Here is a 16,359-nt window from a genome sequence, read left to right on the forward strand (position 1 = left end):
TCAAGAAAGCAATGTGATTCTCATAAATAGAGATAACAGAAGTCAACTGAGATAAGACTCCTGTTGGTAGCTCATGTTCAGTGGGATAAATCAGGACTGCAGATTTAAGTCCAATGGGTTATTTCTGATCCTCAAAGCTGGTGAAAGACAGTGACATTAGATGTACGATATTACAGTTGTCCTAGTAATCTGGTGGGCTATTTGTGGTCAACATGCCACTGGCCCATAAGCAAGAGCAGCAACAGAAGACAGGAGCATCCTGCAGAGGAGCAGAACGGGGCCCGGGTCTCAACCAGACACCTCCTGCCAGGTCCAATCATGGTTTCCTCCTCATCCGCTGGCGACCCGGCATGCGATCCCTTGGCCACAAGCCGCCCATATGGTCCTGCAGGCGCCCAACGCATTTGCGATTCATTGACAAACAGGGCCATACTGCTCTGCTCTGTCTCCCGAGCCCCTCTGACCCCATCCTGCACACCACAGCTTCTGCATCTACAGTATGTCGTACAATTGTGGTCAAATTAATTGGCACTAAAGCGATTTTAACCATAGTTCTTAAAATAAGAACAGAAAAACAGAAAGTAGCCTTTATTTCATTAGCTTCGCCGACAACATAAAACTATTACAGATGAATGAAAAAATATGTGACGCATTACATTTTGCGGAGAAAAAAGGCTTGGACAAAATTATTGGCACCCGAGAATCAGTACCTAGTTGCACAACCTGTAGAGATTATAACCACTTCCAAACGCTTCCAGTAAGTATCAGTTGGGTTCTTCAACTGCAATTTTTTCAAATTCTTTAATGCTACTGTGGAAAGATCCCAGTTTAAAATAGTGGGTTGCAATGCCTTGATAAGCCTCAGATTTCATGATGCTATGTACATGTTCTGGCTTTTTTTGTGCCTTTATTCAGCAGATCTTGCCTATTTATAGGTGACAAGAACACTTGCTTCATACTCTAAGCAAGTAAAAACTAAGTGTATGGCATTACATGTGTGCCAGTGCCAGCCAGTTGAGTGTGACTCTTGGCAACTACCCAAGTGGTTTTCTAGGCAGGGAGAAACAGAGGAGGTTTGCCAGCGCCTTCTTCCGTACATGTGTGCGGGATACAAGCACTGGGAGAAACATGCAAACTGTGCACCCCCTGAGCTGGACTCAAACTCAGGCCCCACCGCGCAGTACAGGAGCCACGAGATGCCAGTTTTACCTGCTGTGCCAAGATCTCCGTATGGCATCATACTGCTCTAAAAACCAGACTGACTTATGATGCATTTCAGCACAACTCCTGTTCAATTCAATTTCTGCCCAGAACTGAGCTGTAAAAGCAATACTTTTTTACTTAATACAATGTGGGAATCAATGCCAGAAACATGCCCTTTTCCAGCCCTGCTCGACGGCTGTATGCCAGCGAGAAGCACATCCAGCTGTCTGGACTGAAACCTCAGTTGACTAATGCTCCTGAGAACACAGAAAATCAATAATTAATCGGGAGTGGGACTTTGGCAGTAACAGTACCTTCTCAGAGCTATTTTTTAGACAGTCGTTGGGTCTGTGGTCCTGAGTCCCAGGGCCTGTGGGAGGTTGGGGGGGCCATGCTAGACGCTAGCCTTATCGGAGGGAGACCCTGCAGGGTCCGGGAGACTCACTTCCTGTGATCAGAGCTAGCAGCTGTTCAACCAAATGGGTCTCTCTCAGTGGGGGCGGGGGTGGGGTGGGCTCCAGCTACGCTACCTAAGGACCCTGAACGTGGCAGTCTAGGAAGCTGGTTGGCAAGCACTCAGACAGTCTTGATGTTAAAATATTTATTATCAGAGTACAGGCCAAAAGGAAACCAAACCATAATTCTGTATCATTTACGAAAAATTTTCTGCATCGCCTAATTGTATTTTATACCGTTATTGGTACAGTATTACTAAATATTGTTAAACATTAAACTTGCATTGTTTGTATCCATGTATTACAAAGCAAAGTGGTGTATGTAAAATATAATTTATGGGGTGCAGTTTTTGTTTTTTTTTTTTAAGTGTTTCTTAGGAATGGGATGTTTGTGTAAGAACCTGACACTGTTAATAGCCATTATCACTAAGCGGCATTAGTTTTACAGTGAGTGTGTTTCGAAGCCAAATCAGTCTGATGCTGAGGCAAAGATTTGCGCTGCCACGGAGAGTGAGAACAAAGCGCTTTGGGGGATGCGCTTAGTGTGCATGTAGGAAACCCTGTTGCCATTGTGCCGGAGCTGACAGCTGACAGGGTGCTGTTAGTGCACTAATTGTTTACTTGGAAAGCGCTGAAAGGAATGCAGAGACCCGCTTTCAAAAATACTTCTCACATGCCTTGACTGAGGACCGGAATGTGCGAGACAATACGTGTAAATCAGTGCATAGTCATGATTGCATGATGTAGTTGTTTGTAGTAGACCTGAATGTTCACCTTGTATTTCATGTGTCGTTCATGTATTTCGCCTGTAACCCAACAGATGGCGCTAGTTGTTGTAGAACCCAGGAAATACACTAAATTGTACTCAGAAATAAAAAATAGGTCAGACAGTAATCATTACCTCCTCTATTGCAGAATTTAAAACTGTTGAGTGCGCAGTGCAGACACCGCTATATTAAATGCTATCCAGGAAAGGTTTTGTCTAGAATTATTCTAAAATAACCTATGGTTACTGCTTTTATTGCTTATTTGTGTAGTAATTCACTGTAATCTCTGACTGGCAGGAGCACTGTCTCAGTGAAGAGTGACTGAACATTGTGCAGGGCTTTTTCCTTGTATATATTTTCGTTTTGTTTCTTCATTTAGTTTTATTACGTTAATGTTTTCGCAGCAGCCGAAAAGAGCTGTCCGAGGTGCTGAAGTGTTTCATACCGTCGGGATCACAGAGCCATTTGTACACAAAATGAATAAAACAAAAGTTAATTTGGAGGCAGACTGTCAACTTGTCACAAATTTGTTGTTTTCCAGTTGATACAGCTTTTCGCCTTAAGTGTGTTTCTGTGTCATTTTATATGTTTGTGTGTGATGGTTTTGACATTTGATTAAATAAATCCATAGTGTGTGAGTGATACACAGAGAGAGTGTGTTCCACTGATGTATGGATGAGTGACCCAGTGTAAATAGTGTATCTAGCAGTGTAAGTCACCTTGCTGAATAAGGTGTGTGGGCTGATGACACTACACAGAGTTCATTGGAAGTGGTTTTGGAGAAGTGTCTGTTAAATGAAGTAACATAAATGCAAGCCTCTTTTCACTAGTCATGTTGCAGGTGCTCCATACAAACCAAATAGTATTAGGATGAAGTGCTATAGACCGTTTGGAGTTAAATACTACACACTACATAGTATCCGTTGGAAGTCGCTTTGGAGAAAAGCGTCTGCTAAATAAATAAATGTCAATGTAAAGAAAGTCTATGATAACACTGGTATGCTCAAACAAGGCTACATCTTTTAAGCGAACGCTTAAAACTAAATGATTGATTAATAAAATTATTAATTGCACGTTAATAAAATACTCCGTCCAATTAATACAGTATAACATTTAATGTTAATAAACAGATGACATACACAGATGTTGCATGCTGTGCGTGCTCCACAAGCAGTTTCCTAGCAACAAGCGAGGGAGGAGAGGGTGGTGGTGAGTGGGGGGGGGGGGGGCTGAAGCACATCGCCTCAGGCTGTCGAGTTTCCCAATGCATAGCAGCAGATGGGTCTGGAGTCGAAATACCAGCCTCGCTATATAGTATCTTATCTTTATAGAACACTTTTCCTCCAGCCAATCTTTGTGGTTCTGGGTCTTGAAAAGAGACACATTTTAATTATTGCACTAATTAACATGGACATTTATTGAAATTGTGCATCACAAACTGTCAAGTCAAGCTTTGCTTCCTTCAGCTGTTGTAAAATAACACAAACGCTTAATTTTTAGCAGCATAACATACCACCGTAGTCACGGGGGAGTGCGAAAACATACGTAGTGTTCGTCCGTGAGAAAACAATCCCGGCAGGACAATACACAGCTTAGAGGGAAAATGAGTGATGCTCTTTCCTTTATGTCTGTGAATCACAAATTGACACTTCACAGCTGCACTGAATAAAGAGGGGAGCAGGCACTGGCATGACATTTAGGTTTTTTAGCATTCTGTTTGGTCAACTGAAAAATACACTTTTCAGGTTATGTGGTGGCAAAAAAAAAAAGAATCAAAACTCTCATTATCATTGAGTTATACATCATTTTCAAAACCCCTTTGAAAGTGATGCAGGACTCAGAAATAATGAGCTGTTTGTTTAACAGGGGCCACATTAATGACCACAAAGATAATGATCAAAGGCAAGTTAGATGGAGACTGTTCCAGCACTGCCTCCTACTCTGGTGCCTAAGATCCCTGAGATCCATGAGTCACGTTGCAGTGATCAAGATTTCGGCAGTTCTGACAACCTACACTCTACATATGGTCACAAACAGAGAGGGCAGCATGGCGGCACAGCAGGTAGTACTGGTGACTCACATCTCCTGGCCTGCAGGTTCAGATATAGGTTCTCCCTCTGTGCATGTGGGTTTCTTCTGGTTGCTCTGGTTTCCTCTCATAGTTCAAAGACATGGATGGCTTAGGTGAACTGGTGACTAAATTTATGTAAGTATGAAGAAGAGTGTGTTAGAAAAGCTTAGTGCAATGCATGTCAGCGAGTGGAATGGAAGTAATACCAGTTAAGTACTAGTTAATATTAATTTTATGTCACTGTAGAAAAAAGCAGCAACTAAATAAATAAATGCAAACAGGTAGCTTGGGAAGGGCTGTCACAGTGAGAGCTGGGATTGTCCCTGCACTGTCTTCATGGAATAGACAGCATTGTATGTTTTTTATAGAAACTGGAACATACTTAGTGTATGACTATAATTTGTGAAGAAGTTTTTAATGTGCAAGAGCACTGAGAGGTCAAAAGTTGAGAAACTACAGACACAAATATATATATGTACGAATCATATGCATGTACAGCATGCATGTACTGTATGTATATTTATACACACACACGTATACCGTATGTAGATATATATAATATATAAATATACATGTGCAGATTGAGCATTCTAACAAGACTGGGCCATTTCCAGATTTTTTCAGATTTAGGTGTTAGTTCTGGCCTGTAAACCACTTTAGACCCCAAAAAGAGGCAGTGTGGGGGAAGCATTAACAGGGCCTTTGGATGAATCATCAGCACTGTGTATGAATGTGAAACGCATTAATGAAGGTTATTGATTGATGCTGTCACCCAAGCGATTCTGAGATGTGTAGCAACAATTAATGACCACCCGGATTACAAACAAGGCGAGGGAAGTGCTGCCTGTGATGTCAGGAGCTTTTTGTCTTAATTGCGGAGGCAGAGGAGTGTGCGCCACCAACAAGCCATGCAAATCCACAGAAAACAGCAGAAACGTGTCTTAATTTAGACAACATCAATTCAGCAGTTAATTATGAACCATGAATAATTAATTATTACTGTTTTCTAGGTAAAGTGTTCAGTTTTACAATCCAGTGACGACGGAGGTTCCTCTATGGTCTGTGTCTGTTGATTCTGCACAGTATTACGGTCTCTAGACGGCTGTACATGCAACACAAACGTGTGCTGGTTTAACGTTTCCGAAGAAGAAGAAGAAGAAGAAGAAGAAGAAGAGATGATGAAAACTGCATTAATCTCCTCTGTTTGGAAGAAGCCTGGAGTGGAATTCTGTTCTGGCTCCAAACAGAATATCTTGATTGTTGGCACTAGAACAGCTGATTAAAATAAAGCGTCAACCAAAATCCATTTACTAACTGTGTATCCCCTTGGGCACGCCATTGCGATGGGCTAGCATTTCAATATACTTTATTATTTATTATTTGCAATATTATTGCAAGGTTCTGTATCAGTCCCCCAGCCTGGTGAGAAAGAAAATTGCAGCAGTCATCATGATTTAAGAAGCGCTATTAGATTATCTTCCCCCAGGCTGGATTTAATCCTCTCTTCTAAAACTACACATTCATCTTGTTAGCTTTCTCCCCCATCCATCTATACATCTGCTTGTCTTCTGCCTTTGCCTTCTTCCCTCCCCCTACAGTACAATCTAGAGTCAATTTCAGCTAAAAACACCGTTTTTCCTTGACCTCCATTTACACTAGAGAGAAATTGCTTCCCAAAAGGCCTTCAGATAGGTGGCACTGGATCTCACGCCATATTACACTGATGACTTGTTAAAATTCTTTGCAACCGCTGTACGAGAAAGGGCACAGTAACAGTCAAATCTGCCTCAAAACTGCGATTAAGGTAAAACATCAAATATAATGTTTGCTATATAGTGTACGTACCATTAATACAACGGCAAGAGTCAACTGCACTTTATTTTGGCAAAAATAATTTGATTTCTGATAAAAATGTGTTTTTTACAATACACAAGGATGTCACGTAGTGGAAAAGTAACGTGTCCCTCATTTGTTACAAAAGCGAAAACAAATCAAATGCATCTTTGTTGGAAATTAAATATCAGCCAAAGCGCAGCCATTGATTTCCGCATCCCATAAAACACTGGCAAATGGATGGGAACAGTCTGATGGAAGATCGCGCGATTTTATTGACCAATTTCCACAAAATGTTTGTACCGCAGAGAAGAATACCCTGCAGCCCCTTTCCATCAGACACCAGCTGTACGTTCACCTCACCGTATCTCCTCGATTGCCCTAAAAGCACATATTCTATGTATCAGCAGACACTTCACAGTTATTATGGATGCAGCATGTCGCTGTAATACTCTGTCAAGTCGCGTGGGGGTCATGTTTAAGTGCAGGGTAGCGCAGGCCCGTGCAGGCGGGGGGCAGCCACGCCGCAGGTCTGAGGGACAGCGAGCGGCATGCTGGGAGCTGTTATTGCATTTGGGGCTCGCCCTGGGGGGTGGGCAGCGTGCACCAGGGCTGCGGCAGGCTGCTACGCCAAGAAGGTTAGGCGGGGTTGTTGGCGACGCGGGTTTTCCGAGTCGCAGGGAACGCTGCGTGCCGCGGCTTCCCTCGGCAGCCGGGCGGTTGGCGCGCAGGGCAAATCCTGTTAAGTGGTAAATGCGTTTACGCTGCTCCCTGCGCCGGTTGTTGGTGCGAGCGTCGAATGAGGCGTACAAATCCAGGTCTCCATAAGCCACAACTCAAGGAGCTCCCATCAGCAAGACCCACAATGTCTGCTAAGAAGAAAGCAATTTTGACTTGAATCAAAAACAGTTCATTTGAATAATTGCATGAAAATAACATTCTGAAATGTTTAATTAGAAAGGGTGAGATTTTCTTCTTATATTATGGGTTAGGGTGGGGGGGTTTCAAGAAAAACATGAGAAATATCTAACTTGCAGTGTATGTTCTCCCTAAAAAGTATTATATATAAAAAAGAAATTGTGAGATTTTTGCGCCAATGTTTTTGCCATCCGCTGTACCTCACCTGCTACGATCTGTGTCACAAGTCCTTCCCCTGCTCCGTACCACGTTACAACCACTAGAGTCCAGTTGCGCTGTGTGTAAGGGGATTATAATGCTGCATTGCTAGTGATGGGGCAAGGTGGAGGAGTAACTCTGAAGTATTAAGACATGTTTTGTAGGTCAAACCGCAGTAGAGTAAGAAGACTGTGGTAATTAGAAAAACTGGTCAAAACTGTTACCACTATTTTACAGTGTGTTGCAGGCATGAGCTGAAGAGGACTGGTAGCACTGGAACAAAGAGCAGTGCTTCTCTGAGTATACTAGACCTAGGAAAGAAGGTGGACACGTTAGTGTGCAGGTGTGTGTGTGTGTGTGTGTGTGTGTGTGAGAGAGAGAGAGAGAGACAGTGATTTAAGGTGGATTTGGTGTAGTTTACCTTCTCCCCGCGGCATTTTTTCCTATGACCCAAACATGACTTCTTCCTCCAGTGAAAATACCCAACCTTCCTTCCATGTGACCTATTGGCAGACATCTACTGCTGCGCTGCCCCTAACCAGGTGACGTGCGAGTTGATACATGCATCTGGCTCAAGTCCATTCCAGCGAAGGGTTCTGGAGAATCAGGCGCAGCAGCTGTGCACGCTGTACAGCTGTCGAGCTTCTTTGAAAAACAGCTTTCCATATTAGCATGGAGAAGGGCAGCCCAGGAAGGTCAGGGAGACACGTAGTGGTGTCGCGGAGTCTCCGCACATCAAGGCAGGAAATTACAGCGGAGCAAAAGTGTCAGTGCCCACGTTTGTGGCAGGACACCCGGGAACAAATACTTGGAGCGTTCAGGTCTACGGGGCTCAGCTACTTGAAACACAGCCCCCATCATCCCCACCACCATCACACCCCGGCAATCTGTCCCCACGGCACATGCTTGTTTTGTGCAAGAGAATCAAAACGGTTTTTCCAGTCGGTTTTTTCCTGGAGTCGGTGGAGTCACTGTGGTACAGTGAAGTAAGAGGCATGTGTGTGCTGGGGGGTGTAATTAAATCGGTACCATTGATCTCAGGCCCCGAGTCCTGGTGGCTTTTTCCCCCCTGCTTTAATTAGAGCCCAAAAATGATCTGCCTCTGCCTCTCTGCGTCTCCATGCAGATACTGCTGTCCCACAGGGGCTCTGTCTCTCTACCCTTAAAATACTTCGCATTTCAAAGGCTTGCGTGTTTCTATTTATACCTTACACATAGACATGATGTACAGTCGGAGTTTACAGCATAGACAGTATGAAGGACCTCGGGTTGCCCCCCTCAGACGTTGTGCAATCTAAGGCGTAACCGAATCCTTTATTTTTCACCTTTATTATAAGGTCCCAGAATTATCTTCTCCCAAGTCAACATAAACTGCAAGGTAGGGTCAAGAAACCTCTATTCAGGAATATCTGTAGAGCTGAAAAAAGACTCAGATAATGAAAGATTATAATCAGTGATGTTCTGTGTCATACTCTTGCATTTGCAAGTATAAATCTTTGTGCGATATTATGCAAATGTACTGCATCAAATATATGATGGTCTTAAATGGGTATTTTGTTTCTACATGAAACTAGTAGATGTTTAATATGTGCTCATAAATTTCAGTTAAGGGTTTCATCAGTACTTATAGGCATTCATGGTATTGACTGCTTGTACGATGAGGGAGCCGAAACACAAAAGGAAGTTATTAATCCTCAGCAGTAGGACACAGGCAAAGGGACTTGCTTTATGTTCCTTGAAGGAGCTATAAAATTAGTCTATTAAGCTGCTCTCTCTAGGCGCAATCCCTGTGTTCTTACACAGCATCTTTCTAATATTGCATCTCCCTACTTGACTGATCCGGGTGAAAATCAGCGCCGTCTTTTCAAATAGCTCTTACTCCATTGCTCATTCAGCAGCATCCACAGGGACTGGATTCACCACTGAACTGCGGTAAGCTCCTCTGACTGGGAATAGTCGGCTTGTCAATTCATTTAAATAATAACCGAGATTATTTCACGAAGGCACATCCAACATTTGCCTCCAGTTAAGTAAGCTGAACTTCAGCTCAGTGTGAAAGACAGGTCGGTGAATGGGATCGAGGTGTGAGGGGGACACCAACCCACCGAGCTGCTACCCTGCATTGTGCTCAGTGCAGATAATGTCCCAAAATTTATTCTAATGAAGGTACAAGGGCGCCGGAGTGTTAAATAGCGTGAGCTCTGCGGGAATGTTTCAGTAATGTACAGCAGGACTGACAATATGTCATCACAGACAGATGCCTTGTGACCTTAAAGGGGGATTTCATTTGCAAATGGGCTTGTGCATAAGATCTTTAATGCATTTAAGAACTGCACACAGCTAACACCCCCCCCCCCCCCCCCCCCCAACAACAGCACCCACATCCCCCATGCATTCTAACTGCAGTTTGAATTGGAAAACAGACCTTTGCAGACAATAGCATCAGGTAGATTAGAGAAGGAGAAATGAAGGGAGCTTCAAAATCGGAAGAGGGGAACCGGGGGGGGAGCCCCTATAGGGACAGATATTAAACCCAGCATGTAAATCAATCCCATTTTCAATGAGGTGGCGACGGCAAAATTTCAAAATCCACTCTCCAGCCTCTGCCCGCTTTCATGCTGTGAGGCTAAGAAGAGGAACACAACATAATGAATGCACATTTTGGTGTTGTGTTCCCTCCTTCCAACATACTTGACTGTTACTATTACTGTTACCTAATTTATGATTCGTCAAGTCAATTTACAGCTTCTCTGTCACAGCTAAATAGTGACCAGCGTGTGGTGTATGGGAGACAGTGACTGGTTACGCTGGCCTCAGAACGGACGCAGTTTGGTCAATGTGTCAATAAATTAATTAGAAATACACCCTAAGAATTAGCAGGTCACGTGGCCCACAAATACAACGCTTCTAATTATAAGTCAATCTTACGTAAAGATTTTCAGTACATGTGAGGAAGGTTTAAACTGTAACAGTTAACTGTGAAATAACCAGCAAGCTTTTCATGATTTCCACTCATGATCAAACTGTTATTTTGTCAAGATCTGTTAAAGTTTTAAAGTCCAACATGTATGTGGAAATTATTTTTCGAGTATCTCTTAACCGCGGAATACAAAGCAACGAATTAGAGGTTATTTGACACTAGTCAAATTATTAAAATAAAATATACAGTATAAGAAAGCTGTCTGAGTTGGTTCATTGCTTGTGAAGCACAAAGCCACTTTTCCTCATGGGGTTTTGCATAGTTATGCATTTTTTATTGGCGGTGCACTCTCCTTTATGAGAAAAATGTAAATATTTCATGTTTCTCGGCTGACACTTTTGTCTTTTGTGTCTTTTTGGGGGGGGGGGGGGGGGGGGGGGGGGAGCGGGGTGCGGGAGACCCGCGCGGGATGTCAAACACGTCACGTGCCAGGTGTTAACATGGATTGGAACGCGGTCTTGTGGAAACCTCTGGAAGCCCAGGATGAGCAGTTGCTTTAAACCTGAGGCTAATAATGGAGGCAGTTTATGTCATCATGACATCTTCAAGATGATCTTGCAACGCACGTATGTAATAGAATATTTTCGGCGCAGTGTCAGTGTGTGAAAATTAAGGCATCGAACCTCGTGCCGCCGCTGCCTCCTCGCTCGCCTCTCGTGACTTTAACATCTCGGTGTAACGTCAGTGTAACGCTCACTCTTAGGCTCATTACATCAGTGAGAGTGAGTGGGAAAGAAAGGCGCCGTTACTCCGGCAGCCGCTCGACGCCCTTCCATCGGGACGCTCGGAGTCCCAGCACTGCAGCACTGACGGAGCCCGTGAGCGCTCCCGCGAGCTCGCGTGTGCGCGCACCACGGAGGCGGCTGACGCAGGCAGACAGCGGCGATCTGTATGGGAGGGGCTTGTCCTAATGCAGTACTGTACACCGGTACGGCTGAATCACTCGGAGAGAGGACTGCTGCGCAGCGCTCGGAGTCGGACGGGCGACGAGAGCCGAGGAGGACGCGGCGGAGAAGATGAAGATGCCCGCCGTTTAACGGCTGTAGCGCCGCATCCGCCTTCCACACCACATCCCCGCCGCCGGCGCACATTTTGTCTTTTTTTTTTTTTTTTTTTTTTTTTTTTAACCTGCAGACACCACGTCGTCTCTCTCTGTCGTTTTTGCGCGTCACCTTCGCCGGTGATCAGCACCGCTTCCAAATATAATCTCACTTTCCCCGCGCTCCTTCGCCCAGTCCCTGGCCCGCGTCCGGAGCCCCCTAGACACCCGTCCGGTTCATTTCATTTTTATTTCATTTAGTTTCATTTCATTTCACTTGCTGGTGGTGGTGGAGAGGACGAGTCATGCCGGGCGCGCCGCTCCCCCCGCACTCCCCCTGACCATGGAGACTCCTCTGTCCGCCTTAGGCTTCTCGAGCGACGACGCCCCCAATGGAGGAGGACATCGACACCCGTAAAATCAACAGCAGCTTCCTTCGGGACCACAACTATGCAACCGAAGGTAACGGGCAGCTCCGCTCGGGGGGGGGAGGTGGGGCGCGCGCGGCCGTGGGTGGGTGCGTGAACCCTGAAGGTTGCGGTGGGGAAGGTGGTCCGAGACACTGCGCATCACCTGCCGCCAAAGCGACGTGCAAAAAATGTGTGAGAGAGAGAGGCGCGGTCACGCGAAGGCGCGCGTCCGCAGAGCCGCAGCTGAGCTGCCGGAGCGCTCGTCGCAGCTCGTAACAGCCACAAGTCGAGCGGTTACACCATTTTTTCGCGACCGGGTTGGTTAAAGGGGCCCTAGTGCCGCTCTCACGGCGGCTGGTGTGCGTCACTGACAGCCCCTGGGGCTCCGAAGTGTGCTGGTCCCGCACTAACGCAAGGCGCGGTCGGTCCCATCCATCCTCGCTCCAGTCTTTGGGATGCGTTCACATTACCTGCTGGCAGGTGCAGACATTTCTGACCTTCATCTGCCACCCCTATGATAAAGGTAAAGGCTGGATGGAAAGCACTGAGAGCAGCCGATAGGCCCCACTGGGTATTTTGCCAGATATTGAAACAAAACCTGAAATACACCAGTGAGATTCTCTTAAAGCCCAGAGAGGATGGTAACCTCAAGCGAAGTGTTATTTTTGAGCGTGCCTCTCATTGCCTGCGCTTTAAAGAGACGTTTCCATTGCGCAGACTTTTGAGTGGAGGAGACATTCTCTAACCGCAGCGGTGTGATGCAAATATTAAATAAGGCAAAATTAATTGATCCTGGTGGTTGGGTGGAGTGAGATGTGGGGTCGTGGATAAAGCATCCTTCTCTCGGGGCTGAGAGGGAGGGCAGTCAGGCACAGATCAGGAGAGCTGCTGAGGAGGAGGGACAACACGTCGAACAATCCAGAAGCCCCTAGAAGATAGGATGAGCACAATCCTCTTTCCGCTCACGGGCTTTCCAGTCTGTTTTACGTCTGAGAGGCTTCCTCCTAACAGCATGAAGCTCATTTCTGTAGCCGAGGAGGTCTTGCTCTAAGCAGATATGTGACCTTGCTCTTCTCTGCCAGCTCCACTGCCTGTGGTATCACTCTGCTAGAGAGAGGTTATTGATTGGCAGCATGATTTTTTTTTTTTTAAAAAAAAAGCCTGTCAATGAGCGATATGGAAGGCTGCTCTGGGCACAACTCTGACAGGTGCAGGAAGCAGCAGCAGCATTGCTCTGGGACTCTGGAAGCAGAACACACTACCAGACTACTGCTGCTTAGCCAGAGGTAGCGGTGCAGAGACAAAGACAGCCCAGAGCAGGCATTTTTCAGGTCATTTTCAAGGATTGTTCTCATCAGACTTGTTCAGCTAGATCCTTCACTGAATGCAATTACTGATACAAGCTGCTAGCAAGTTCCAGTGTTGTTAAGGATCTGTTGGATTCAGCAATTTCTGACCACTCTAATATCAAAGTCACTCAGGTCACAAAAGTCAGCAGAACCAACCCCATCCCTTGTTTCATCTCAACTAGAGTGCCACCTCCAAATGCTTAATAAAATTGATTTCTTAATTCATTGCCATAGCCACAGGTTTGCCCAATTCTCTGGCTTCTGCTACACCTGATCCACTAACCACTTAATTCACCCTAATTGGAAGAGTGATTTACTTTGCTGTCCGTAGCCAGCCTTTGATTGATCTAACTATTTGTGAAATCCTTGGTTTCTCAAAGAAGATATATGGGTGCACATTAAAGATGCAGGCAGAACAATGAGCCCATGGAGGGAGGGCAGCACCACTAGTATGGGGGCATGAGATAAGAGCAAACATCACTTTTTCTTCTAACAAGAAGACAAGCGACACACTTCATTTCTTTAGAAACGAATTACAAATGTGTTATTTAATTTTATTCATCACTTTTGTTTGCAGTGGTGTTTCATTTATGATACCAGCTGAAGTGCCTAACAGATAATGTTTGGGGTAGCTGGTAGTATAGTGGTTTGAGCTGTTGCCTTTGTACCCCAAGGTCACTGGTTTGAATTTCCCTTCTAGGTATAGTACCCTTAAGCAAGTTTCTCCAGTAGAATTGCCCAGCTGGGTAAAAAAAAATTGTAGGTACCTTAAGATTATAAGTTGCTTTAGAGAAAAGCATCAGCTAAATGAGTAAATGTATAATGTCATCACTTGCTCTATACTGGGGCAGAGATTTAATGCAGCATGGTAACACAGGTTTTGTTCCACATAGTATATATGGCTTTGAATCCAATTTGCAGGGTAGCTAATAGTGTAGTAGTTAGAGTTGTTGCCTTTGGATCTGAAGGTTGCTGGTTCAAATATCACCTGCTGCTGTAGTACCCCTGAGCAATGTACTTACCCTGAATTGCTCTGCTAAAAATTACCCAGCTGTATAAATGGGCAATCATCGTAAGGAGCTTAACACTATAAATTGCTTTGGAAGAAAGCATTAGCTAAATGAGTAAATCTAAATTTAGTTAATGTTTGCATGCACTTTTACTTATAAAGTTCTAAGTCATTTTTAGGTGTGAGGAAACCAAAAAGAAACATATGAAATCATTTAACACAGTCTAAAATATGAACTTGATTTTGTTACAAGAGGCAGTGATATAAACCCTACATATAGCCCACTATAGGTCTTTTTTTTTTTTTTTTTTTTTTTTTTGTAGTGAGTTTGAGACCTCTGCTCTAACACCTAGTTCTCCATCCCCTCCACCTTCCCTTATTTGGAGCACATCAATTTATCACATAAGTTGAGACAGCTGCCTTCTTCTCATCACTAGCAAAGAGTTTCATTGCGAATAACCTAAGGGACAGACTCCCTCTCTATTGTCAGTTACTGGGGACCTTCCTGCATCCCCAAACCTTATCCTTTCCTTGCACAGTCTATAATTACAGACCCCACACTTTAGAGGGGGAAAAAACACTCATCTTTCATTGTTCTTTGTCAAAACATTGCCAGTGAGATGATTAATGCTGCACAGCAAAATTCCTGTCTCCTCCATAGCAGTGGTAAAGTTGTAAATGTGTGCTCTGCACTGTAATGCCTTCTTTGAGATATAAACTGGCAAAATAATCTTAAAGATTCAAAGATCTTTTCATTAAAAAAAAACAATTCTGCTTTTGTTAGAGAAGACTAACACCTGCTTATATCAGTGGTTCTCCCCAAATCAGTAATAAAAGAACATATATGTATGTTTAGCTTCATCTTGACAAATAATTACAAATGTGTACTAAATGTCTGCTGTAATAGAAAGTTTTGTGTTATTCAGTCAAATACTACAGTTTAGCAAAGTGGATGGGGTTTTTCTACTAATGTGATTGATTTTTTTAATAGCGGGGGGTGCAGCGGGCTTGGCCAGGTCCTGCTCTCTGGTTGGTCTGGGGTTCGAGTTCTACACTCTGGTGGGTCTGGGGTTTGAGCCCTACTTGGGGTGCCTTGCGAGGGACTGGCGTCCCATCCTTGGTGTCTCCCCTCCCCCTCCAGCCCTGCGCCCTATGTTGTCGGGTTAGGCTCTGGTTCGCCACGACCCCACTAGGGACAAGCGGTTTCAGTTTGTGCGTGTGATTTCTAACAAAGTCAAAATGTACAATTTCAATCATAGTCACTGAAGTATTTGTAGGTTTCATAGCAAAGCTCACTAAGCCTGTTCTTGCTTTGCTATAAATCCTACAGGCACTTCTTTCAAGTCAAGTGCGGGACATTATCATATGCAAAAACAGCCATGCCTAACTAACCCAGCAAGCAACACATGTTCCATCATGAATACAAATGCCTAAAAATCACATCAAGAAGCAATTAACAACACCATTATTATTTTCTTCTTGGTTGGCTTACCACCAATTGCCTTGCCAGCATCTAAAGGAAACATTAATACACTGCACAGAGGCAGGTGTTTGTATTCAAAACAACTACTACAAATGAATCATTGAATCCATCGCTGAGGGAACACGTAGTTCTTGGTCATCCATAGTTTTCTTTAACTGGAGGAAGGTGGAAATAACCCAGATTTCAGCAATCTGAGTGCTTAAATCATGTTTTAATATCCAATGTCATAGAAGTACTATACTGCCTCACTAAAGAGATAAACTGCTACATTTCTGAACTACTAGTTCAGAGATTGTGGTTTAAGTACATCCAGTAGTTCCTGGCACTGCTGTCCCACTACTCTAAGATTATATATAGTTTTCCTACGGTTGCAGCAACAAAATCATAAGGGAACCTACACATTCTAGGCTGCAGTGCTAATCTTACCAGTTTTCCATACCTGCTCATCTTAATTTAACAGAAACTCAGAAGGGATTGGGCAGCCAATTAGTTAGATAACTGGGATGACATGCCCACATGGGTGCTCTCATCCAATCAGCTTCCAGCTGCTCTGATCATTGTGCCCCTCCCAGCCAACCAGAGCGGGGCATTTCCTGTTGACTCATTAATAAATCTCTGAGATGGGAACATTTGACCAGGCATTG

The 16,359-nt window shown here is 44.3% G+C and overlaps 1 protein-coding gene across 2 annotated transcripts in view; it reads left to right on the forward strand.

Annotated features, from left to right (window-relative positions):
* LOC108936847 (serine/threonine-protein phosphatase 2A 55 kDa regulatory subunit B beta isoform) overlaps positions 1-16,359 on the forward strand; it is a 69,217-nt gene that overhangs the window by 25,255 nt on the left and 27,603 nt on the right. Inside the window, exon 1 of one of the 2 annotated variants that reach the window (XM_018756472.2) lies at positions 11,334-11,926. The exons of the other annotated variant lie outside the window; for it this stretch is intronic. Coding sequence (XP_018611988.1) covers positions 11,857-11,926 — 70 coding nt within the window. The 5' untranslated portion in view covers positions 11,334-11,856. Of the gene's footprint in view, positions 1-11,333; positions 11,927-16,359 lie in introns of those variants that run through there. 2 annotated transcript variants of the gene reach the window in all.

This window comes from Scleropages formosus, chromosome 13, assembly GCF_900964775.1.
Source record: "Scleropages formosus chromosome 13, fSclFor1.1, whole genome shotgun sequence".
Classification (NCBI taxonomy): domain Eukaryota; kingdom Metazoa; phylum Chordata; class Actinopteri; order Osteoglossiformes; family Osteoglossidae; genus Scleropages; species Scleropages formosus.